Source organism: Herpailurus yagouaroundi, unplaced genomic scaffold, assembly GCF_014898765.1.
Source record: "Herpailurus yagouaroundi ecotype Mexico unplaced genomic scaffold, PumYag 215, whole genome shotgun sequence".
NCBI lineage: Eukaryota > Metazoa > Chordata > Mammalia > Carnivora > Felidae > Herpailurus > Herpailurus yagouaroundi.
The window spans coordinates 991,410-1,016,155 of record NW_024412446.1 but is presented as its reverse complement, the minus strand read 5'-3'; the positions used below and the strand labels follow the sequence as shown (position 1 = coordinate 1,016,155).

General features: G+C 37.1%; 1 protein-coding gene across 16 annotated transcripts in view; it reads left to right on the top strand.

Moving 5' to 3' along the window:
* The window catches only part of SYNRG (synergin gamma), a 95,752-nt gene that overhangs the window by 36,945 nt on the left and 34,061 nt on the right, over positions 1–24,746 (top strand). For 5 of the 16 annotated variants that reach the window (XM_040455145.1, XM_040455144.1, XM_040455149.1 and 2 more), the window contains exons 7-15: positions 6,180–6,482; positions 7,392–7,625; positions 8,537–8,614; positions 11,338–11,534; positions 12,135–12,383; positions 14,264–14,397; positions 19,544–19,662; positions 19,865–19,927; positions 23,755–24,702. In XM_040455145.1, coding sequence (XP_040311079.1) covers positions 6,180–6,482; positions 7,392–7,625; positions 8,537–8,614; positions 11,338–11,534; positions 12,135–12,383; positions 14,264–14,397; positions 19,544–19,662; positions 19,865–19,927; positions 23,755–24,702 — 2,325 coding nt within the window. The remainder of the gene's footprint in view (positions 1–6,179; positions 6,483–7,391; positions 7,626–8,536; positions 8,615–11,337; positions 11,535–12,134; positions 12,384–14,263; positions 14,398–19,543; positions 19,663–19,864; positions 19,928–23,754; positions 24,703–24,746) is intronic. The other 11 variants (XM_040455157.1, XM_040455156.1, XM_040455155.1 and 8 more) reach the window with 6 other exon arrangements.

Below are 24,746 nucleotides of genomic sequence, written 5' to 3'. Positions count from 1 at the left end.
AAATATTGACTATACAAATTATCACATAATTTTGTACTTATCACATATATAACTGTGAGAGTTTATAAGCCAAAATATGTACCACGTAGGATTAACATAATTCCAGTCAAATGCAAAGAAACATTTATTTAGCCTTTGCAGCCTTATTGCTTATTAAGTAGGATCCATTTAAAAAATACTCATAGTAGGGCCACCTGGGTGGCTCAGTTGGTTGAGCGTCCGACTTCAGCTCAGGTCATGATCTCACAGTTTGTGAGTTCGAGCCCTGTGTTGGGCTCTGTGCTGACAGCTGAGATCCTGGAGCCTACTTCAGATTCTGTGTCTTCCTCTCTCTCTGACCCTCCCCTGCTTGTACTCTGTCTCTCTGTCCCTCAAAATAAATAAACATAATTTTTTTTTTTAATACTCATAGTAGCTCTTAGTTTTCCATTACTGCTGTTTTCTACCAGTGCTGCTCTGAGAACCCAAATTGAGAGCTTAAATCCACACTCTCCTAACCATTATTGGGAAGGGTTGGAATTCATTGGATCATAGCTTTTTTTTTTTTAACAAAATTAATTAATTTTGGATACTCATTTTGCATTACCTGGAAGCATTAAAGGTTCTATTTCATGGATCTGAAAGAGAAGCATGTAGTATTCCCATTTTTCAGATAAGAACTTTTTTTTTTTTTAATTTACATCCAAGTTAACATACAGTGCAATGATGATTTAAGGAGTAGATTCCTTAGTGCCCCTTACCCATTTAGCCCATCCTCCCTTCCACAGCCTTTCCAGTAACCCTCTGTTTGTTCTCCATATTTAAGAGTCTCGTATGTTTTGTCCCCCTCCCTGTTTTTATATTTTTGCTTTCCTTCCCTTATATTCATCTGTTTTGTATCTTAAAGTCCTCATTTGAGTGAAGCCATATGGTATTTGTCTTTCTCTGACTAATTTCGCTTAGCATAACACCCTCTAGTTCCATCCACATGGTTGCAAATGGCAAGATTTCATTCTTTTTGATTGCCAAGTAATACTCCATTGTATATATATACCACATTATCTTTATCCATTCATCCATCGATGGACATTTAGGTTCTTTCTATACTTTGGCTATTGTTGATAGTGCTGCTATAAACATTGGGCTGCATGTGCCCCTTTGAAACAGCACACCTGTATCCCTTGGACAAATACCTACTAGTGCAATTGCTAGGTCGTAGGGTAGTTCTATTTTTAATTTTTTGAGGAACCTCCATACTGTTTTCCAGAGTGGCTGCACCAGTTTGCATTCCCATCAGCAGTGCAAAAGAGATCCTCTTTCTCTGTATCCTCACCAACATCTGTTGTTGCCTGAGTTGTTAATGTTAGCCATTCTGACCGGTGTGAGGTGGTATCTCATTGTGGTTTTGATCTGTATTTCCCTGATGATGAGTGACATTGAGCATTTTTTCATGGGTCAGTTGGCCATCTGGATGTCTTCTTTGGAGAAGTGTTTATTCATGTCTTTTGCCCATTTCTTCACTGGATTGGTTTTTGGGTGTTGAGTTTGATCAGTTCTCCATAGATTTTGGATACTAACCCTTTATCTGATATGTTGTTTGCAAATATCTTCTCCCATTCCGTTGATTGCCTTTTAGTTTTGCTGATTGTTTCCTTTGCTGTGCAGCAGCTTTTTGTTTTGATGAGGTCCCAAAATTCATTTTTGCTTTTGTGTCCCTTGCCTCTGGAGATGTGTTGAGTAAGAAGTTGCTGTGGCCAAGGTCAAAGAGGTTTTTGCCTGCTTTCTCCTCAAGGACTTTGGTAGCTTCCTGTCTTACATTTAGGTCTTTCATCCATTTTGAGTTTATTTTTGTGGATGGTGTAAGAAAGTGGTCCAGCTTCATTTTTCTGCATGTTGCTGTCCAGTTTTCCCAGCACCACTTGCTGAAGAGACTGTCTTTATTCCATTGGATATTCTTTCCTGCTTTGTCAGAGATTAGTTGGCCATACATTTGTGGGTCCATTTCTGGGTTCTCTATTCTGTTCCACTGATCTGAGTGTCTGTTTTTGTGCCAGTACCATACTGTCTTAATGATTACAGCTTTGTAATACAGCTTGAAGTCTGGCAGATAAGAACCTTTTTAAAAAAAGACTACTTCTGTGACTTTAGACTTTCATGAATGTTAAAACAACTTAAAGTAGTTAAAAATGTGAAAAAGCTTTACATATAGAAAACCCTAAAGACTACCAAAAGAATGTTAGAACAGGTAAACGAATTCAATGAAGTTATAGGGTACAAAGTCAACATGCAAAAATCTGTTGCGCTTATATATACTAAGAGCAAACTATCAGAGAAATTAAGAGAACAGTTTCATTTACCCTTGAATCAAATAGAATTAAATAGTAATAAAAATAGTAATAAATTTAACCAACGAGGTGAAAGACCTGTATGCTAAAAACTTTAAGACATTGATGAAAGAAATTAAGGAAGACACATATAAAAAAAGGAAAGATGTTTTTTTGCTCATGAATTGGAAGAATTAATTTTGTTAAAATGTCTCCCAAAGCATTCAACAGATTCAGCGCAATTCCTATCAAATTCCAGTGGCATTTTTCACAAAAATAGAACCATCCTAAAATGTGTATAGAACCACGAAAGACCTTGAATAGCCAAAACAGTCTTAAGAAAGAAAGCTCAAAGCGTGATGTACCCTGATTTCAAACTATATCAAAGAGCTATGGTAATCAAAACAGTATGATATTGGCATAAAAATGGAAACATAGATCAGTGGAACAGAATAGAGAGCCCAGAATTAAATCCAACTGTACATGGTCAATTAATTTATGACAAAGGAAGCAAGAACACACAATGGGGAAAGTACAGTCTGTTCAATAAACAGTGTTGAGAAAACTGAACAGCCCATGCAAAAGAATGAAACTAGAGCACTGTTTCACACCATACACAGAAATTAACTCAACATATACTAAAGACTTGAATGCAAGACCTGAAACTATAGAACTCTTCAATGAAAACATAGGCACTAAGGTCTTTGATGTTGGTTTTGGCCATATTTTTTTGGACCTGATTCCAAAATCAAAGGCAACAAAAGCAAAAATAAACAAGTGACTTGGGGCACCTGGCTGTCTCAGTCAATGGGTGTAGAGATTACTTTAAAAAATCTTTTTTTTTTAATTTTTTTTTAATGTTTATTTATTTTTGAGACAGAGAGAGATGGAGCATGAATGGGGGAGGGTCAGAGAGAGAGGGAGACACAGAATCTGAAGCAGGCTCCAGGCTCTGAGCTGTCAGCACAGAGCCCGACGTGGGGCTCGAACTCACGGACCGTGAGATCATGACCTGAACCGAAGTCAGACGCTTAACCGACTGAGCCACCCAGGCGCCCCAGCTTTAAAAAATCTTTTTAAAGAATGGGACTGTATCAAATTAAAAAGCTTCTGCACAGCAAAGGAAACCATCAACAAAATAAAAAGGCAACCAGCTGAGTGGGAGAAAATAATTTGCAAATCATAGATCCATAAGGGCTGATATCCAAAATATAAAAGAACTACAACTCAATAGCAAAAAAAATCTAATGGAAAAAAATGGACAGAGGATCTGAATAAGCATTTTGCCAAAGAAGACATACAGATGTTCAACAGGCACATGAGAAGATGTTCAACATCACTAATCATTAGGGAAATGCAAATCACATTGCAAACCACAATGAGATACCACTTTATACCTGTTAGAATGGCTGGTATCAAAAAGACAAGAAACAACAAGTATTGGCAAGGATGTGGAGAAAAGGGAACCCTCACGCATTGTTGGTGGGAATATAAGTTGGTGCAGCCACTGTGGAAAACAGCATGGAGGTTCCTCAAAAACTTAAAAATAGAACTACCATATGATCCAGCAATTCCACAAGTGGATATTTATCCAAAGAAAATGAAAACACTGACAAAAAAATATACTCACCCCTATGCTCATTGCATCATTATTTAGCCAAGGTATGGGGCCAAGGTGTGGGGGCAACCTATGTGTACCTTGATGAATGAATGGGTAAAGAAGATGTGGTATATGTATACAACGGAATACTACTCAGCCATAAAAAAGAATGGAATCTTGCCATTTGCAACAATGTAGATAGATCTTGAGGGTATTAGACTTAGTAAAATAAGTCAGACAGAGAAAGAAATCCCATATGATTTCACTTGTATGTGGAATCTGAAAAAAAAAAAACAAAACAGAAAAATATAATAGAATGGTAGTTGCCAGGGTGGAGTGGGGAGGTGGGTGAAATGGGTGAAGATAGTCGAGAGGTTCAAACTTCCAATTATAAAATAAGTCATGGGTAAATAAGATGTGGTATGTATATATAATGGAGTATTACTTGGCAATCAAAAAGAATGAAATTTTGCCATTTGCAACTACGTGGATGGAACTGGAGGGTATTATGCTAAGTGAAATTAGAGAAAGACAAATATTATATGACTTCACTCATATGAGAACTTTAAGAGACAAAACACATGAACATAAGGGAAGGGAAACAAACTATAAAAACAAGGAGGGGGATAAAACATAAAAGACTCATAAATATGGAGAACAAACAGGGTTACAGGAGGGGGTGTGGGGGGGGATGGGCTAAAAGGGTAAGGGGCACTAAGGAATCTACTACTGAAATCATTGTTGCACTATATGCTAACTAATTAGGATGTAAATTTTAGAAATAATAAAAAATTAAAAAAAAAATAAGTCATGGGGTTGTAAGGTACAGCATGGGAACTGTAGTCAATAATATTGTAATGCATATTTGAAAGTTGGCTTAAAGTTCTCATGAGGGGAAAATTTTTTTGTAACTTTGGTGAAATGGTAATGAGACTGTGGTGATCATCTCACAGTGTGTACTAATATCGAATCACTGTGTTGTGCACCTGAAACTATAATGTTATGTGTTAGCTGTACCTCAACAGTAATAAAAAGGGCAGATTGAGAGGTACTTAGTCCAGTTTGAATCTGGATGTGGATGATGGAAGGACAGAGATGGAGATAGGGATGATGTTGCCTTTATCTGCCTATGTGTAACTCTAATTTTTATGTATTAGTTTTTAAATGTTTATTTATTTATCTTAAGAAAGAGGTAGAGAGAGAATCCCAAACAGGCTCCGCACTGTCACTGCAGAGCCTGACGGAGGTGGGGAGGGGTGGGGAGGGGGGATCTCATGAACCGCGAGATCGTGACCTGAGCCGAAATCAAGAGTTGGACGCCTGACTGAGCCACCCCAGGCACCCCTCTATGTGACTCTAGTTTTTTAAAGTTGTTTTATTTAAATTTTGTGGATTTTTAAAAAAGAATATGAAGAAGCAAAAATGATATTGTTAAATGATGCCCCTGTAGAGAAGGTTTATTACATAAGTAAATCTCACATTTAACAGTAAAAAGCCCCAATGATGTTGATAGACATTAGAGCCAAAGATCTTTTAAACATAGTCCTCAGTCAGGGTTTACTTTCTTAAAAGGACTGTTGAGTTGTTTGATTTAGCTCTTTATGGCATCCTGATTTTGATGCTTTTTATAATATCACCTTGGTAATGTGTGTAATATTCTTTAGTAATTTTCATTCCTCATGTGGTAACTTCACTGATGTGAACTACATATGCAAAGTGTATGGATTAGTCATGATACATCAAAAATGACAAGTATGTATCATGCATTGTTTCTGACTGGCATAATTAATCATCAGAGTATATATTTGTCCAAAACATATTCAGCAACATATAGGTAGATTTTCTAATATATGGAACATATTGGTTGAGAGGATATTATGCAACAGATCACTTGGGTGTCAAAAGTAATCACCACTTAAAAAAAAAAAAGTAATAACTACTTTCATGTAAATTATTAGTGGTCTCAGAGGAAAAAAGTGGTGTTAACCTAATAAAAGAAGGAAAGAAGTTTTGAGTTTTACATTTTTCTGTTTTTGAACAAAATGCAAAATAGCTATAAAACTGCTTTTTGAAAAGAAATGAATTATGTGTAAATAGCCATCAAAGTGTTTTTCATTCACTTAATAATTCCATTTGGCTGTCATTACATGTTATTTCTTGTTCACTTCTGTTATTCATGTTTCAGTATATTCTTTTGGGATTGTACTGCATCTTAATTTCTTTTTCCTTGTTGATTTTCATTTCCGTGTGTTTCATTGCCATTTTCCGTTTTGCAGATTATCCCACACCATCTCATTCTACTAAAACTGTCTCCCCATCACCTGCCTTTCTTGATGAAGAAGAATTCAGTGACTTTATGCAGGGGCCCGTTGAAGTTCCCACATGTGGTCCTTCTTCCACTTCCCAGCCTTTTCAGTCTTTCCATCCCACCACCCCATTTGGCCAGTTGCATACACAGAAGGCTGGAGCACAGCCTCTCCCTCCAGGTCAGATTCCAGTGTCTTTTGCCTTACATGGTGTCCCTGGGCAAATTCCTTCTTTCTCTACTGCTGCAGCCTCATACAATGTACAGAAAGCAGGTAACTCCTAGAATGTTAATGAAAGTATTCTTAAAATAATCTAGGATAATTTACTTCTCTTATATAAGTAGAGTAATACACTGATGTTGGTAAGGAAATGTGTACCGGAATATATGAGTACTATTGAAATTCACCAAAATAAGAATATCGATTTTTTAATTCTGGGAGCTTCACATTCTGGAAAAATGATTTAAAACTTTGGCTCCTAAATTAGGAGCTATTTAAATCACTTTCGAACTTTAAAAGCAAACTGATTTCTACATGAGATTTCTCTTGTTTGGGAAAATCACCAATATTTTGTCCAGAGTAACGAGCCAAGAAGAGTTGCTTTAGAAAGTGCTCTCTGGTTCGGTGGTAGAACACTTGGGGGTCAGATGCCTGGTTCTCCGTTTATTGTCAGTGTGTCCTTGGACAAATTTTGAAACTGAACCTCAGGTGTATCACTTGTGAACTAAAGGGGATGGGAGGCACTAATACACTGCTTCTTGAGAAATTGTGCTGAGAAAGATCGTCGCAGATATGGACTTAGTCCGAACTTCCTCAGTTGGCAGATGTAGAAACAGACCCAGAGGTGATGTTACTGACCAGGGGCCTCCCCAGCCGTGAGGGGAAGTGTCTCTCTCTGGTATAAGTCACCAGATTTCTAAGGTAGTACTCCTTCCACTATACCGTTCGACCTGCTGGCTTACAGAATTCCTGAGAACCAAAGTAGGTAATGATGTTTTAAGTTCTCTAAACTCTCTAAAACCTTTCAGGTCCTATACAAGTGTGTAGTGATTGGATTATTTCAAAAATCTACATTATGTGTGGCAGGGTCTACCCTTTAGAACCGGGGGGTGGAAATGGATGATTGAAAAAAATCAGAAATTTGCAATTATATACAAATAACCCTTCATGCTGTTTGTTTAGGCCCTTCCTTGGAGGAGAAGCTCCTAGTATCTTGTGATATAAGTTCATCTGGGCAGGAACAAATTAAATTAAATACCTCTGACGTTGGTCACAAAGCCCTAGGCCCAGGTTCCAGTAAGAACCATCCCAGTTTAACGGCCAAAAACGGGGGTGCTATAGATGGACGTGTAAGTGGTACCACCATTGCAGAGGCAGAAAAGACTTCAGACCAAAACCTATCCATTGAAGAGAGTGGTGAGCTCATGAAATATTCAGCCAAAGTTTATTTAACCAAATATCGCTCAAGTGCTAACACCTTAAGCATTAATCTTAAAATGAATGCTGCTTGATTTTTGCTAATCAGTATTGTGCTTAAAGTATTTTTAATGCATTCCTTTCTCCAATTAACCCCTACGATTTTGCTCTGAATTCTTTCCGCAGTTATTCCTTTTAAAAATGTTTGATAACCAGTTTTTTTTAATCAGAATTATTCCTGATTTAAAATTTCTTTTCCTTTTATTTTATAAAAGCTTTTTCCTTTCTTACACTTTCTATTCTTCCATAAGGGTTGAAAGTTAAAATTTAACTGGAAAAGTCACCAATGAGAATATGATTTTGCTTCTGTGAAATAAATCATACACACTGCTGCCTAGAAGGTCCAAATTTTTATAAACTTAGCTTGCAGAGATGAATTAGAATTTGGGCAGCCTAGGAGGCAAACTTTTGGAGGATATTTTACTGAACAGAATAAAAAGTCCTATACATCCAAGGCAGCAGTGTCATATTCAGGTGGAAAAAAGTCAGACTGTACAAAGAAATATTATTAAAAGCTGCAGGTAAAGCTTGAGCAATTACATTTTTTTACATAGGTAATTTTTAAACCACCAGCTGTCATGTTTTCTTCTTTAATTTGTAATACACATGAAATGGTGCAAGCCTTGTATGATTCAGAATATTGATTTGGTACATCTTAGGGGTTTTTTTTGTTTACTCTTTAGGGCATAGTTAACGTACAAGAGAAATTTAGAAACCAAATATTTTCATTGTATTGGTGACTTTTTTTTAGTATCTCCAGCCAGCGCTCTTATAAAAAACAGTGACTCTGCGATGTCCCCATCTTCTGCATGGACTGTTATGTACATTAAATAATGTTTCTTATCTTCTAGGTGTGGGAGTATTTCCCTCACAGGATCCTGTTCAGCCCAGAATGCCGCCTTGGATTTACAATGAGAGTTTGGTTCCAGGTAAAAAAGCTACTTTGTCTAGGATTCCCATCTGGATATTTTGCTTCAGATGTTGAAAACGTAGTTGTGAATATTTACTGTTGTGATTACAAAATATGCAGAAGAAATTTTTACTTTTTTCTTGTTTATTCTTTTCTGAAAGAGTACAGAAAATTGAAAAGGATCCAGTATTTAAGACAGCCTTATAGGTGAAATGGCTATATAAATGTAGGAGAAATGTTTTGCTTTAATGTTTTATTGACCATCATAGACTTTTATTTCTAAAAGCTTTCCCTAGATTTACCATGCTTTAAAAGATATGGTTATTGGGGTGCCTGGATGGCTCAGTTGGTTGAATGTCCAACTCTTGATATTGGCTCAGGTCATGATCCCTAGGGTCATGGGATCACGCCCTGTGTCAGGCTCCACACTGAGCATGGGGCCTGCTTGAGATTCTCTCTCTCCCCCTCTCTCTTGCTCACGCATGCACATGCTCTCTTTCATGTATGCGCTCTCTAAAATTAAAAAAAAAATTATTATAAATAAAAGATATTATTTATTTCATAGATTATTAATAACTTACCAATAATAGTATTAATACATTTAATGTAATTTTATGAACTCTTGGTGATTATATATTTTAAAAATCTATTCTTATGACTTATCATGTAATATATGAAGTGAAAGACTAAGTGGCATCTTTTTCAGTCAACATTGGGAGGTGATGTTTACTTTTCTCTTTATAGAGATTATTACTGTTGAGCCAATAAAATCACGAAGGTGCATATTTTGTGATAGTATTCAGTTGATACCAGAAAATAGTCTAAGCCATGGCTGATGTGAATACAGCAGTGACTATTACAGCAGCATATGTTAATCAGTTTTAATATATTATGTCTTGTTCATTTTGCTCTATTTTGCCAACCCCTTGAAATCTAAAGGTAACTTTCATCAGATCTTTGGTTTTCTAGATTGATCATTAGACTAAAGTTCTATGCTTGATTAAATAAAAGTCATGCAAGGGTCCCTGAAATTCTGTTTGGAAAAAAACCAGTAATATCTACTTTACATCATTATCACATACTCAGTTGAAAGGCTAATTTCCCCAAATCCTGTGAGACTTCAGCTATACATAAAAACAATAGGTTTTCTTCCAAGTGCCCATTAGATAATTTGCATCATCTTCTTCTCTGTCTTCAAGCCAAACAAACAAAAAGCCAGATCTGGTAAATTTTGGAGTTGTGTCCATTTTCTGCCAGCTTATATTCATTGTGTACCCTCCTTGTGAACATACATGCACACATAGTTTCCTAGCCAAAATATGTATTCTTATGGCCAGCCTACTAACCTATAATCTATATTTAAATATTAGATGTAGAGGCACCTGGGTGGCTCAGTCGGTTGAGCATCTGACTTCAGCTCAGGTCATGATCTCACGATTCATGGGTTCGAGCCCTGCGTGGGGCTCTGTGCTGACAGCTGAGAGCCTGGAGCCTACTTTGGGTTCTGTGTCTCCCTCTCTCTCTGCCCCTTTCCCGCTCACATGCTGATTGTTTCTATCTCTCAAAAATAAACAAACATTAAAAAATTTAAATTTGAATTTCAGGTAAATAGTAAATTATTAATTAGTACAGAAGTGTGTCCCATGCGGTATTGGCATCCTAAATTTTATATGACAACCTCGTCTCTAATACCCTTTCCCAACTTGTCCTTTGGAAACCCCATTTTATTGTGGAAAAACTCCCAACAGTCCCTTCCTTTTTTCAAACATGTATTCTGCTTTCTCACCTTTACTGAAACTGCCTTTCTCTGAAGGCTCTATTCCCATAGCACCTTACCCAGTGATGTTTTCTCTCACAGACTCTGACTGAGGCAGGAGATAGGTGGTATTGGTATAATTCTTGCCTCCCCACCACTGTTTTCAAACTATTCCCACCATCATTATTCTACAACTTGTCTTTTAAAGCATCTAGGGGTGCCTAGGTGGCTCAGTCGGTTGAGCGTGTGACTCTTGATTTCAGCTCAGGTCACAATCTCACGGTTTTTGAGTCTGAGCCTTGTGTTGAGCTCTGCAGTGGCAGCACGGTGCCTGCTTGAGATTCTTTCTCCCTCTCCCTCTCTCTCTTCCCCTCACCTGCTTGAGCTATTTTTCTTCTCTCTCTCTCTCAGAATAAATAAATAAACATTAAAAATAAAGTCCAAAGCATCTGTTTATACCACCTCCATTTTAGTGTTGTTACTTTCTCTGACCTTTGGCCCCAAATCTTCATTTTACCTCACGCTGGCCCCAAATCTTCATTTTACCTCACGCTCCATCCTGTCTTCTAAGCTCCAGACCCTAATTATATTGGATATTTCCAATTGAATGATCTTTATAGCAGTTCAAACCCTGACACATTTTCAGTTCTATTAAAGCAGTTTGACCTAAGATTATTCTTTAAAAAAAAATTTTTTTTAATATTTGTTTATTTTTGAGAGAGACAGAGCGTGAGCAGGGAAGGGACAGAGAGAGACAGAGACACAGAATCCAAAGCAGGCTCTAGGCTGTGAGATGTCAACACAGAGCCCAACTTGGGGCTTGAACCCACAAGCTATGAGATTATGACCTGACTCGAAGTAGGACACTTAACAAACTGAGCCACCCAGGCACCCCAAGATTATTCTTCTATAAGCAACAATGACAACAGAAAATAGCAATCACTTATAATATGTTTACATTTGTAATCTGGTCTTTCCTTTGATAGATGCCTATAAGAAAATTTTAGAAATCACAGTGACTCCAACTGGAATAGATACTGCTAAACTTTATCCCATTCTGATGTCATCTGGACTGCCCAGGGAAACTCTTGGACAGATATGGGCCTTGGCTAATCGAACTACACCTGGCAAACTTACTAAGGAAGAACTTTATACTGTTCTCGCCATGATAGCGGTAACACAGGTAAGAGACTATTTCTTAAGTTAGATCAAATAACTTTTCAATATAAATCCTTTTGACTACAACCATGTAGAACTCCTTGTATATTAAAGTTTAGATTATTTTTAGGATACAGTACTTCAAAAATGTACAGTTTGCATCATGCACATACTAGTAAAATGTTCCTTTGTTTAAAGACTATTAAATATATTAACATTCTCTGACCTAACTGTATCCTTTATGAACTTGAAAGTTAGTAATAGATGAAATGACTCTTTATGTTTTTGAAGTCCTTGTTTAAAATTCCTTAAAGTGTTCTTGATCTGCTAGCAATTTTTGTCATAATACAGAATCACTTTAAATGATTTGATTATAATGAATTAACCAAACATGTCAGAGAGTGCATTGCCACAATTGTTATATGTCATCCATTTCTTTGCCTGATACTAGGTCTACGTTAACCTTGTAAGTTCTTTTCTTATATCAAATTCATGAGTTTTGGGAGTCAAAGTGGAAACATACCAGGATTACAGATTTTACACTTAGGTCTCTCTTTGCTGGATTTAGACTGTATGTGGTTTGCAGTCCCCTAAAATGTTTCCATTTTCCTTCTGTTCTGTGTAGAGAGGTGTTCCTGCCATGAGTCCTGATGCTTTAAACCAATTTCCAGCTGCTCCTGTTCCAACTTTAAGTGGATTTCCTATGACTTTGCCTACTGCAGTGAGTCAGCCAACCGGGATGTCTTCAGGCCCTGCCGGCTCCATACCCCTCAACCTTGGACAGCCGGTCATGGGCATTAACCTTGTTGGACCAGTTGGGGGAGCTGCAGCCCAGGCTTCCAGTGGCTTCATGCCAACTTACCCTGCAAATCAGGTAAATGCAGAAGCTGTATGTATTCCAAAGAATCCCTGAAAGTGAATCTGGGCAGCTTTTTTCCAAGGATGCAGAGAAGATTGCTGTATTATGATGGACATTGGAGGTGAAAATTATGCAGTATTAAAATAATACAAAATTTAATTTTTTATTATTTAAAAAAAAAGAAATTTCTTAAGCCTTAAGAGATTTGAATTTTGGCTAGAAGTTTATAGTTCCTTATAGTATATACGTTTTAAACATCAAGCTTAATAAGGTTAACTAAATTCCTAGACTGTGTCTTTTGGGGAAGCTACTAAACCTGAAATTTAAATGCTTCCATTTACTTTTCACTTCTCAGATTAGCAAAAAATTTAGAAAACCTAATGTTTAGTGAAAATGTGGGGGAAAATAGTTTGTTGGTACAGCCCTTTTGGAAGGCAGGTTTGGTAATAGCTACCTAAATTCTAAATGTCTGTATCTTCTGACCTAGCAGTCACACTATTAAGGATCTATCCTACAGAAATAGTAACTTAAATTAGCAAAAATATGCAAAGATATTTGTTATAGCATTGTTTGTTAGAGTAAACAGTTATAAATAGTTTAATGTCCATCAGAAGATGGAAGGTTAGGGGCTCCTGGGTGGCTCAGTCGGTTAAGCATCCAACTTCGGCTCAGGTCTTGATCTTGTGGTTTGTGAGTTCAAGACCCTCATCAGGCTCTATGCTAACAGCTCAGAGCCTAGAGCCTGCTTCAGATTTTGTGTCTCCCTCTCTCTCTGCCCCTCCCCTGCTTACACTGTCTTTCTCTCTCTCCCTTTCCCTCTCTCTCTCTCTCTCTCTCTCTCAAAAATTAAATAATAAACATTTTAAAAATTTAAAAAAAAAAAGAAGGAAAGTTACGGGGCACCTGGGTGGCTCAGTTGGTTAAGCGTCCAGCTCTTGATTTTGGCTCAGGTCATGATCTCATGGTTCATGGGTTTGAGCTGAGAGTGTAGAGTCTGGGATTCTCTCTCTGCCCCTCTACCACTCATGCTCTCTCTCTCACACTCTCAAAATAAATAAATAAACATTAACAAAAAGGAAGGTTAGATAAAATTTGCTTCATTAATACAGTGGTAAACATTTGATTATTAAAATGAATGAACTACTACATGTGCAACGTGGAAAAGTCCACTTTATAGATATTATTATATCTTTTTAAAGAGCGGAACAGTGTAGTATAAACTCATTTTTTAATAAAACAAATGAACTATCATGTGATTAGGAGTCAGTGTTCACTGTTGACTTTATACATACACATGATGGATTATAACAAGCTTGCATCACTCCTGTAATTTACATCATGTATAAAATGTTTTTTTAAAGATGGCAGTAATCTATTAAATGTAATTTGTCTATTTAAAAATTGTATAGATTAGTTCTTTAAACAGTCTTTTACAATTTGTGCAAGAGAGTATCTAAAAATTCAAGACAGATTCTTGTCCTAGATACTTGAATGGGTATTATATCTAAAGTGCGTTCTTTTTTTTTTTTTTAATTTTTTTTAATGTTTATTTATTTTTGAGAGAGAGAGCATGAGCAGGGAAGGGGCAAAAAGAGAAGGAGACACAGAATCTGAAGCAGGCTCCAGACTCCTAGCTATCAGCACAGAGCCCGACGCAGAGCTCGAACCCTCGAACTGAGAGATCATGACCTGAGCTGAAGTTGGATGCTTAACCGATTAAGCCACCCAGGCGCCCCTAAAGTGCATTCTTCTAAACTTAGGCAGTCACACCTACCTAATATAGGTACCTAAATGGGGAGATTTAAAAGGTAATTTTTGAGGTTGACAGTTATGAATTTGTTAGTTACTATTTTATCAATTCAGTCTTTCTATTTAAATGTCCTCTACAAACCTAGGTGGTAAAACCAGAAGAAGACGACTTCCAGGATTTTCAAGATGCTTCTAAGTCAGGATCCCTTGATGATTCATTCAGTGATTTCCAAGAGTTGCCTGCTTCTTCAAAAACAAGTAATTCCCAGCATGGAAGCAGGTAGAAAAGAGCTGAATATAGTTAACATTGTATTTAATAATTGAGAAAGAGGCATCAATAGTGAGAAGCCTAAGTAAGAAAAATTAAGACTTCTTACTCTCATGCTTTCCTTGATTATTCCCTCGTTATTCATACTTGTACCTTTGAAACTTTTCTCCCCTTGGTCCACCTAACAATTGAGCACCACCATTTCCTCCCAGTATACAGCTGCTTGCTAATATATATATATATATTTTTTTTTTTAATTTAATTAATTTATTTATTTATTTATTTATTTATTTTTTGCCTGTCCTAAACCTGATTATAGCAGAGTGCACCTTTGCAGTGATGACTTCATGTACTTGTAGCAAATGCAAGCCTTTGGCTATTGAAAAACTTTTTAGGCAGGGGAACATAATTTGATATTTTTGTAATATAATGTACTGCTGATTCTCCACAGAAATCCTAATTCAGAAATCTAAATGTGTCGCCAATACCTTTCCATCATTTTTTAAAAGTTTTTAGATAGTACTTCTTCCACAGAGTAGAATATACCAGGCTTTGAGCAAGCAATATGAATTTCTTCAGTTATTTTTGGAACTTGTTTTTGTCAGGATACATGCATCATTTTTCTTATGTTCCTTGTTTGTGCAGTATCATTCATCTTTTCCATTTTAACGAAATGAGTATCTTTTGATGCTTCCTGCATGTACACTGTAACAAGAACCAAGGGATAGGTATTATAGGGAATGACACATAGAAACATTTGAGTGGTGGGGCGCCTGGGTGGCGTAGTCGGTTAAGCGTCCGACTTCAGCCAGGTCACGATCTCGCGCTCCGTGAGTTCGAGCCCCACGTCGGGCTCTGGGCTGATGGCTCAGAGCCTGGAGCCTGTTTCCGATTCTGTGTCTCCCTCTCTCTCTGCCCCTCCCCCGTTCATGCTCTGTCTCTCTCTGTCCCCAAAATAAATAAACGTTGAAAAAAAAATTAAAAAAAAAAAAAAAAAAGAAAGAAACATTTGAGTGGTGGGACTATAAAGTACTGGGATTTCCAAGCCCACTACACCAGCACACACATGTTGACCTGATAGACACGTAATATTTTTCAGATCTTTTCTTTTGAATAAAATGTGTAAGTTCTGCTATCTATAACATATCTGAATGACCCAAGGCATCTCACATTACCTGCATAAAATTAGATTCATTATTTTGCTACTCAAAGCTAAATAAAAATTTGTTAAATTAGCATTCCCTCCCTTGGTGAATCATGTCACCATGTCCAGTCACCAAATCAGAAACATGCTATTTATTTTTGGCTCCTCACTCTCTCCTTTAACCACCATCGACTCTGTACTCTCTGCTTGCCGTGGAAAAAGGCTGTGTCTGATCTTGCTCCTGCCTAGTCTCTTGACTGTTGCCCTTTCCCTACAGCTCATGTCCCAACCATGCCAGAGCAACTCTAGATTAATGCTCTTTCAGGCTTCTGACCCTTTACCTTCTTCAATCTGAAATTCTCTCTATAGTTAATTCTAGTTCTATTTCAAAAATCAGTTTAACATAGGAAGTTTTTACTAACCCCACCACTTCAGTCCCCACCTCAAAGATGAGGGCCACTTACTGCCCTGGTGCATTTTGGACGTCTGTGCCCTGATTATAATTACTGGTTTATCTGACTCTCTGTCTCACTTGGCTGTCATCCCTGAAGATAGTCTTTCACAGCTACATATGTAGTACTTAGCCATGATATATAATTAATAAAGGTTTGTTGGGTGAGTGTGATGTAGCATGAAGGTTATAAACCAGATTGACCAAATTAGTGGTTTACTCCTCTGGAAAAAAACACTCAGTAGATGGAATTGAAATTTGGGCATAGAAAGTTGTAAGATGGTGGCCAGACCTGAGATATATGGAATATTAGCAATTTTGTGTGGCATTATCTCCACATAATAGTTTACTTTCATACACAGTCATACTTTGTAGACTTGTTTTTCAGTTCTGACTTGATTACTTCGATGCTTACATGAAAACATTTTGCTCATGTCTAAGAATCCACATTCACTGTTTATTTACTCATTCAAAAACATTTACTTACCATCTGCTGTATGCCAGACATTGGGGTAGGCACTAGAAATACAGAAGCAGAAAGCACAGTTCCTGCTGTAAAGAAGCTTAGTTTTATCTCAGTATTTATATTATCTGATGAAATTCTCTTAGAATTGGTTCCTCAGTGTGTGTGTGTGTGTGTGTGTGTGTGTGTGTGTGTGTGTACATGTATAATGAATTCCCTAGTTTATGATCTGTAATGCATATTATGAGTTTATTTTAAGGGATATTTATTAAATCATGGTATAAATAGCTGAGCTTAAGTGAGACTGCTTTGGGCAGCATTTTAAAGCAAAAAATGGGCATTATTTTTCAGAGAAGATGAAAAGGCAAGTATGGTGTTAGAAGTAGGCTGGAGTAGAGAGTATTGTTATTCTGTGAAAAAAATCTCATTAGTTAAGGGCAGCACCAATGTGGGATGTCTTAGGATTTGTGACGTAATCTGTCAAGCATTTTAGAAATAAGAAGTGGCATGATGAAAGCGATCTTGGTACTGTGTGGGATAAATTCAGCTGCCGTAGTAATCCTGTTGTGAGATGATGAGGTGTACTCTGGGTTTAGAGTTAGGCACTGAAAAGTGTGCGTGTGAGAAATTGTTCAGGCTCAGGGTTGAACTGGATGTCAAAGGAGAAAGAGCACTTGAGCCAGCATGAAAGGGGATCTGGAAGTCAGCAATGTCTTTCATTTATCCATCCAGAAAATACTTACTGTGTGCTGGGCACTGGGGAGCTTAGAACAATAAACATCACAGATATGGGGCACTTATAATAAAACAGTTCACAAAGAATTAAGGTGTAGTAGGGGTTTGAGTTGGTTAGTTTCATTTTACTTTTTAAATGGCTGTATTTAGTGTGGTATCTGTCCAGTCGGATGGGAGCCCCCAAATGCCAGGCAGTGATCTGGTGGAAGCTGGTGATGTGGGGAGGTGAAAGGATTCACCCAAAGATAGTTTACTGAATACACTGCAAGGGAGGGGCAGGCAAGACTGCAAAGGAGAGACCATCTGCCAGGAGGCAGTGGGTGGGGGCCGTTTTTAAAGGGGGAAGAGGAGTAGTTATGGCTGGTGAAGAATGGAATTTGCCCTTTTTGGTAACTGTGCCTGCCTGGTTGTAAGTAGCCCATTGGTCCCTTAGGGCCTATAGATAATTTGAGGTGGTCACCCCATGGGCATGTCTATTCAGCCAGGTGGTCGCTGTGGGTCCTTTTGCCTTGATCAAATTTCCATTGCTCATGCCTGTTTTCTAAAATGTCTCTACATTTAGCAGGGTAAGCAACTAAGTAAAAGCATCTACTACAGCCACACGGAGTGGTTGTAAAACAAATGGATTCACTAGAGAAAAAGCAAATACTTTTTTTTTTTTTTTGGCCAAATTCTCTTAAGGTTCTTAAATTTTAAAACAGTATGCCTCCTCACTGAGTACCTTTCATTAGTATTAAAGAGTAGAAGTAACAGTTCTCATGTTTGGAATAGATAACTACTTTATATAACTGGCATAAACACTGTCATGGTGATTACGGTTTTTTGGGTTTTTTTAAATAATTTCAGGGAACTAGAATGAATTACTCATTTGTAATATGCATAAAATTACAGTCTGAGTCTGCTTTTTTTTGAGTGGAATTTTATTTTGTTGACTTCCGTCAGTATTTCATTACCTTGGAGTTCCTCTATTTTTTTTCCAATTCTGAAAAGAATTTTAAACAATAATAATCAATTAAATGTCACATTTAGTAGAAGATTTTACCAGTGGGCTTTATAAGACCACAACTAAAGTTGGCTATTCATGAAAAACAAATTGAACTTTGTGATGTTTTTTCTCAAATATTAATTACTTTTATTTATATGTAACATGCTGTTCAATGAGTTGTAGTTTAATTACTTATGAAACTTAAAAATCCACCTATGATGTATAGGCAATGACCTGTTTGTCAAGATCAAATATGTAGCAGCTATTTGGTAGTGATGTGAAATTCTAATATTTGATACACGGAGTCCTAAAGCACTGTGGACCTCCATTAGCATGCCTGTGCTAGAGCTGGGTTTTTTACCTTGCTTGTAGGCTCCTGATAAGACGATTTAAATGACTGTGGAAAGATTTTTGCTTCAGGGCAAAGAACTCAATAGAAATCCATTTCTATAACTTGTGTGTGTGGTATTGAATGACACAAACTAGTGGGGGAAGGTAGTCATTCATATGTAAAGTTGTTCTTCCAGGGAGCTGCCTGGGTGTGATAAGAAGGGAAAAAAAAGGCAATGCTTTTATAGTATGTGTTTAAGCCATCCAAGAATTACCCACACAGATACTACTCATTACACTATTTTTCCATCCAGCGAGAAATATGTCCACAGGCAAAAGTATCTTTATCTAATTTTGAAGTGATTGTTGTTTTGCTACAAAGATAGCTTCTGGAACCGCTGATGTGATCCTTGTAAAAATGTAAATTGTATTAACTCCACCGCTGCTTATCAGATGTGTGAACTTCTGCCAGTAAGCAATGCAATAAGATCAAATAAGAACAATTTACATCCTGGCTTGAACAACATTTCATAAATAGATTTTTATCTTAACTATTCCACCTCTGCATTCTGAACCCATTTTAAAGAATGATTTGTACTAAGGTTAACATAATTTACTCTAAAATACTGGGTTTACATATTTGGAACAGTTTACTTTTCCAGTGTTACAGACCTTAAGTTAACATTCTAGGAGGTCATCATTCTATGAGAATCTATTTCCAGTGCCATTCCAGTTGTTTTTGTGGTTTATAAAGATGATTAGATGGTCAGCATCGGTCTGACCCATCTTGAAATAATCAAGATTTGATTGAAATCTTGAAATAATCAATAATCAATAATCCCTCTTACATGGAAGGTATTTCAATATATTTTCCCAAGAGAAAGAGTTTAAACCTCTGTGGTGAATATATATAGTTTCTGAGTTTTAAGGCAGGGAACCATGAATTTTAATCAGGTACCTACTTGCCATTTTAATTCTAAGCTCCTACTTGATGATAAGGGAAGGATTCAATGTTCTAGTCATTAAGAAATATTTCATTTTCCCTTTTAGTGCCGCTTCTTTGTTGATGCCCCTTCCTGGCACTAAAGCATCAGCTTCGATGGATAAGTATGCTGTGTTTAAAGGAATTGCAGCTGACAAATCCTCTGAAAGTAACATTCCATTTGGAGGTAAAAACACGTTGTCAGTTCACAAACTTATGAATGTAACCTATGAATGTAAACCTTTTTAATGGTGGCCTTTTATGAGAAATGTATAAAATGCTTACACCACTTGTCAAGTATGTGCGGTTAACCCAGTCTGCCTTACTTATTTCCTTGAGTTTTAATCTCAAGTTTCGTATTCTTAATAGACTCTGTCTTTTCATCATAGAGCCTGGTGATAAATACAGTGCTTTCAGAGAACTTGAACAGACAGCAGAGGGTAAAACTTCAGGTAAGTTTTTGATTCCTTAAATGGATAAATTTCAATTTTTAAAAAATTTTATTCATTTATTTTTAAGTAAACTCTACACCCAACATGGGTCTCAACCTCACGAGCCGGAGATCAAGAGTCATGTGCTTCTCTGACTTAGCCAGCCAGGCGCCCCTCAGTTTTTAATAAAAGATATTTTTGATGATTCTTTCAGGGACATTCCTGAACATGTCTTTATTATATTGTGTGGGTGAGGTTTTTTGGCTTTGTGCCTCTGGAAATTACAAGGAAACAAAATATGGTTCTGTTATTGGAAATTCTTTTCTAAAATTTAGGGCAAACTCCAAATTGAGGCAATTTCTTCTGAAGCTAGTTATGTTCCCTTTCACTGGAAACCTTCAAGCCCGGATAGACTTCTGTATCAAATGGAAGGCTGTGACTGTCCTCAGTTATTTTAATGTTTAACAAGAACTGGAACTGTTGGCAGTGCAGCGATCTGTGGACTGTGCAGAAGTTTTGCAGCAACCAGTCTTTTCAAGATTTTCAAACGTGGCTAATAAGATGAAGTAAGCGGGATTTATAGAAGGGCTTAAAGAGAGTAGAAGGGAATACAGAATGATAGTTTAAGAACCGTATGTGTGAAGACCGAAAGTTATGTTTGTGGTTAAATCCTAACCGGGTATGTAGGGTTTAAATAATCCATAGGTCAAATCATGTCCTTCAGAGCTTAACTGCGCATGCTACGAAATTTGCATACTCTCATGAGGATTTCTTCCTGGGGACTGTCTTTATGTACTAAATGCTCAAATTTAGAATATCCTTCACTCATTTGTTGTCACCCTTCTGTCCAAGGGAGGGGATGAGAGGAGATTGTAGGAAAGGTAATGTAGGAGTAAAAGTTCAAGGAAAAAGTATACTACTTAAATATCTCTAAAAAGGAAAAATCCACCTGTCCTAAAAATATTCATTCTCTGGGAATCCTGGGTGGCTCAGTCGGTTAAATGTCCCACTCTTGATTTCAGCTCAGGTCATGGTCTCACGGTTCATGGGATCAAGCCCCGTGTGGGTTCTCTGCAGGTAGCCTGCTTGGGATTCTGCCCCCCTTACCCCCCAACGCCAACCCCACATTTTCCCTGCTCATGCACATGCTCTCGTGTGTGCGTGCTCGCTCTCTCTCTCTCTCTCTCAAAAATAAATAAAACACTGAAAAAGAAAATATTCAATCCCTTATAGTTGTCAGATTCTAGAAGTATTTCCTTCTGTTGCATTCAAGCCTTTAGGATGTAATAACTTTGTTCCTCAGTGCCTATATTAGGCACTAGGAGTACAGAGATAAAACCCTACAGGAACTTTTGGCTTGTTAATTGGTCTTTGACTCCTAGCAGTTCTTTCATCACCTCTTGGACCAAACTGAGTTTGGAGTAAAGAGCATGGTTTACTATCAGAGTTTTTTGTGTAGTGTGGTATTAATGATCATATCATAGGGGTGTTATTCCTGGGAAAAAAGGAAATATCACTAAGCTCTGTCACTTAGTAACCTATGAAACGCACAGTTCTGAACACAATACTATATGAATTTTTTGTAAATTCTAAGACACCAACACACTTGATGCATTCAGGCCGATGTATTTTTAATGAGAATAAAATAAAATATATTCTCCTAAAATGAACAAAAAGTTGGCACCTCTACTGGAAGTCCTTAAAGTTAAGTCAGGAATGAAAGCACACCAACAAAAATGTCAGCGACAATCTGGGGTTCTGTTACTAAAGTACTATAAAAGCAGCACTAAGGTACTGCTTACATTTTGATGACAAATGTGATCTCTTTTGAAATGTTTTTAGGACGTAAAAAGTGACAAGTAGAGAGGGGAACTTATGAGGATTCAGAAGGATTCAGAGGATTAATGTACCCTCTGATATGCAAGCTTCCAATGACTGCAACTAATTTATTTGCTCCCAAATTCATTTTGCTTTTGAACTTGTAAACCCACCCATTTTATCTCTTTTTGACCCTTTCACCCAGCTTACATTTCTAATGGAAACGTTTACAATTCCTCAGTAAGTTTAGTTTGCTGTGGTGATTTCTTTTTAAAAATAACAAAACAAAACTTGTCAATTTCACAGATATTTCAAAGTAGCACATCAAAAATTTAGACTGACAAAATCGGTTGCTTGTGACGTTTTCATTTAGGGAAATGATACAAATATTATCAGTGATATACTTACCTAAAACAGGGTAATTTTTTTTAAGTTTTACATCTGCTTCTCCTGTCAATTTGTGAAATTGACTTTAGTCTTATTAGTGGTATGTCTTAAAAACATAAAATACAGAAATTATGAATGCTATTCCTCTCTTTCTAAAATTTCCCTAATAATATTAAATAGATTTCTCTGTGTTGATAAATTATGCTGGTGAATTAAGCCTCAGATTAAGAGGAAAAATCAGCTTCCATTGTTTCCTATGCTTTTTTCTTATATTAAAGTATTATCGTGTTATAAGCACTAAATATTTAAAGCCTGTTTTATTATAATGACAGTTTTAAGAATCAGATTTTGGTTTGAAGTACACTTTTATGGCTCATATGTCTCTATATCTCATTTTTAGGGACAAATAGAATTTGAAAAATGGATGAAGAATTACAGCCTATGTTTTAGAGTAGCATTAATAAAGTGATGTTGGTGTAGCTATATTTATATTTGGTTTAGCTCTGATTTTCACTACCTGGTAAAATCTAGTAGATTTTATGGAAGACCTTCAGACACCATTAGAAAAATTGAGATCATCTGCTTCCTAACCTCATACTTAAGAGTGATAACATCACTCTCATAATAAAGAAAAGAAACTCTGTTTAGAATCATGGATTCAGATTTTTATCAACATCTTAACTGAGTCTATTTAATTGTTTATTAGAAACACATTAGTACCTATTTTCTCTAAAAAATAATAACAAAACATTTCAGTAACTCCTTTTTCAGAGTAGCACAGTATAAAGTTTAAATACTGTCCCTTGAAATTTTTAATAGTGGAGTTGGTATTTATTCAAATCCTTTTGAATTTTGATAAATAAGAGTAATTACTAGTTGGTACAGTGACATGGCTGATTTCGAGACAAGCCCAAGTGCTCACAGATTTTTTTTCTGTGAGATTCGGCTTATTTGTTATATAGAGAAGTCACTTTAAAATGTGTCCTTAGCTGGAATGAATGCTTTGCAAATAAGTAGATACCTTTTCATAATTTTTCATCAAAGTTAGCTTCAAATTAATGCCTCCACGTACTTGAGCAAGACCACTTAATATCTAACAGTATGCTTGAAGTACCTAGTTGAGCAAGATGTTTCACATCCTAAATATTAGATAGATGCAGGATTTTTCGTAATACTTCACTAGAGCACCCATGATACTTTTTTCCTGATTGATCACCATGTAAAACATTTTATCTTTAAAGGATCATCTTAATGTCTCTCTCTTCAGGAACCTCCAGCACCCATTTCTTCTTCTCTTGTGTGCTTGGCCAGCTGGCTGTAGTGAGAAAAAAGTCCTGAGAGCAGTGCTTTTGGCCACTTGAAGGGTATGGCACTAGGACACGTATCACGTTAAAATGAGCAAACGAAACTGACATGGTTAGGTGCTCTCGGTTTGATTTTTATTTATTTTGGTATCACTAGCCTTTGGCATGGAAACAGATGTGTAGTGTCCAAAGAGCTGTTTTGGTAGGATGTAAGCTGTGGTTGAATAATGTCAAGCTAGTGAGGGGCAAGTCTTTAAAAGTATGCTTGTAATTTAATATGCTGTGCATCATGTGGTGTTCAGCTCAGCATTCTTATTTTGCCGTGTTTTTCTCTTTCAGGAGAAAACTTTGCAGAATTCAGATCTGTGAGCACTGATGACGGTTTCACCGATTTTAAAACTGCCGATAGTCTATCACCACTAGAGCCACCAACAAAAGACCAAACTTTTCCAGCATCCTTCCCCTCAGGAGCTGTACAACAGAAACAACAAACACAAGTGAAGAATCCTCTGAACTTAGCAGACCTTGATATGTTTTCCTCAGTTAACTGCAGCAGCGAGAAACCATTATCTTTTTCAGCTGCTTTTAGTGCATCCAAATCTGTTTCCACACGGCCACAGCCAACAGGATCTGCTGCAGCTACGACAGCACTGACATCAACTAAGATGTCTAGTTTGGCTGATGATTTTGGAGAATTCAACCTTTTTGGGGAATATTCTAGTCCAGCATCTGTTGGGGAACAGGATGACTTTGCAGATTTTATGGCTTTCAGTAATAGCTCTGTTTCATCTGAGCAAAAGGCAGATGATAAATATGACGCCCTTAAAGAGGAGGCTAGTCCTGTTCCTCTAAGTGGCAGCTCGAGCAGCACAGTGAAGAGTGGACAAAACTCCGCTGCCACGTCCACCAAATACGATGTCTTCAAACAACTTTCTCTGGAAGGATCTGGACTGGGTATTGAAGAACTGAAGGATAATACCCCTCCAGGAAAAAGTGATGATGATTTTGCTGACTTCCACTCTAGTAAATTTTCTTCCATGAACTCAGACAAATCTCTGGGTGAGAAATCAGTGGCTTTCAGACACACCAAAGAAGACTCTGCTTCAGTGAAGTCCTTGGATCTCCCTTCCATTGGTGGCAGCAGTGTTGGCAAGGAGGACTCTGAAGATGCACTCTCTGTTCAGTTTGACATGAAACTGGCTGATGTGGGAGGAGATCTTAAGCATGTCATGTCTGATAGCTCTTTGGATTTACCAACAGTTAGTGGCCAGCATCCTCCTGCTGCAGGTGAGGAATTGGTGAGACTACTCTGGTAATGGTGATGTAGATTT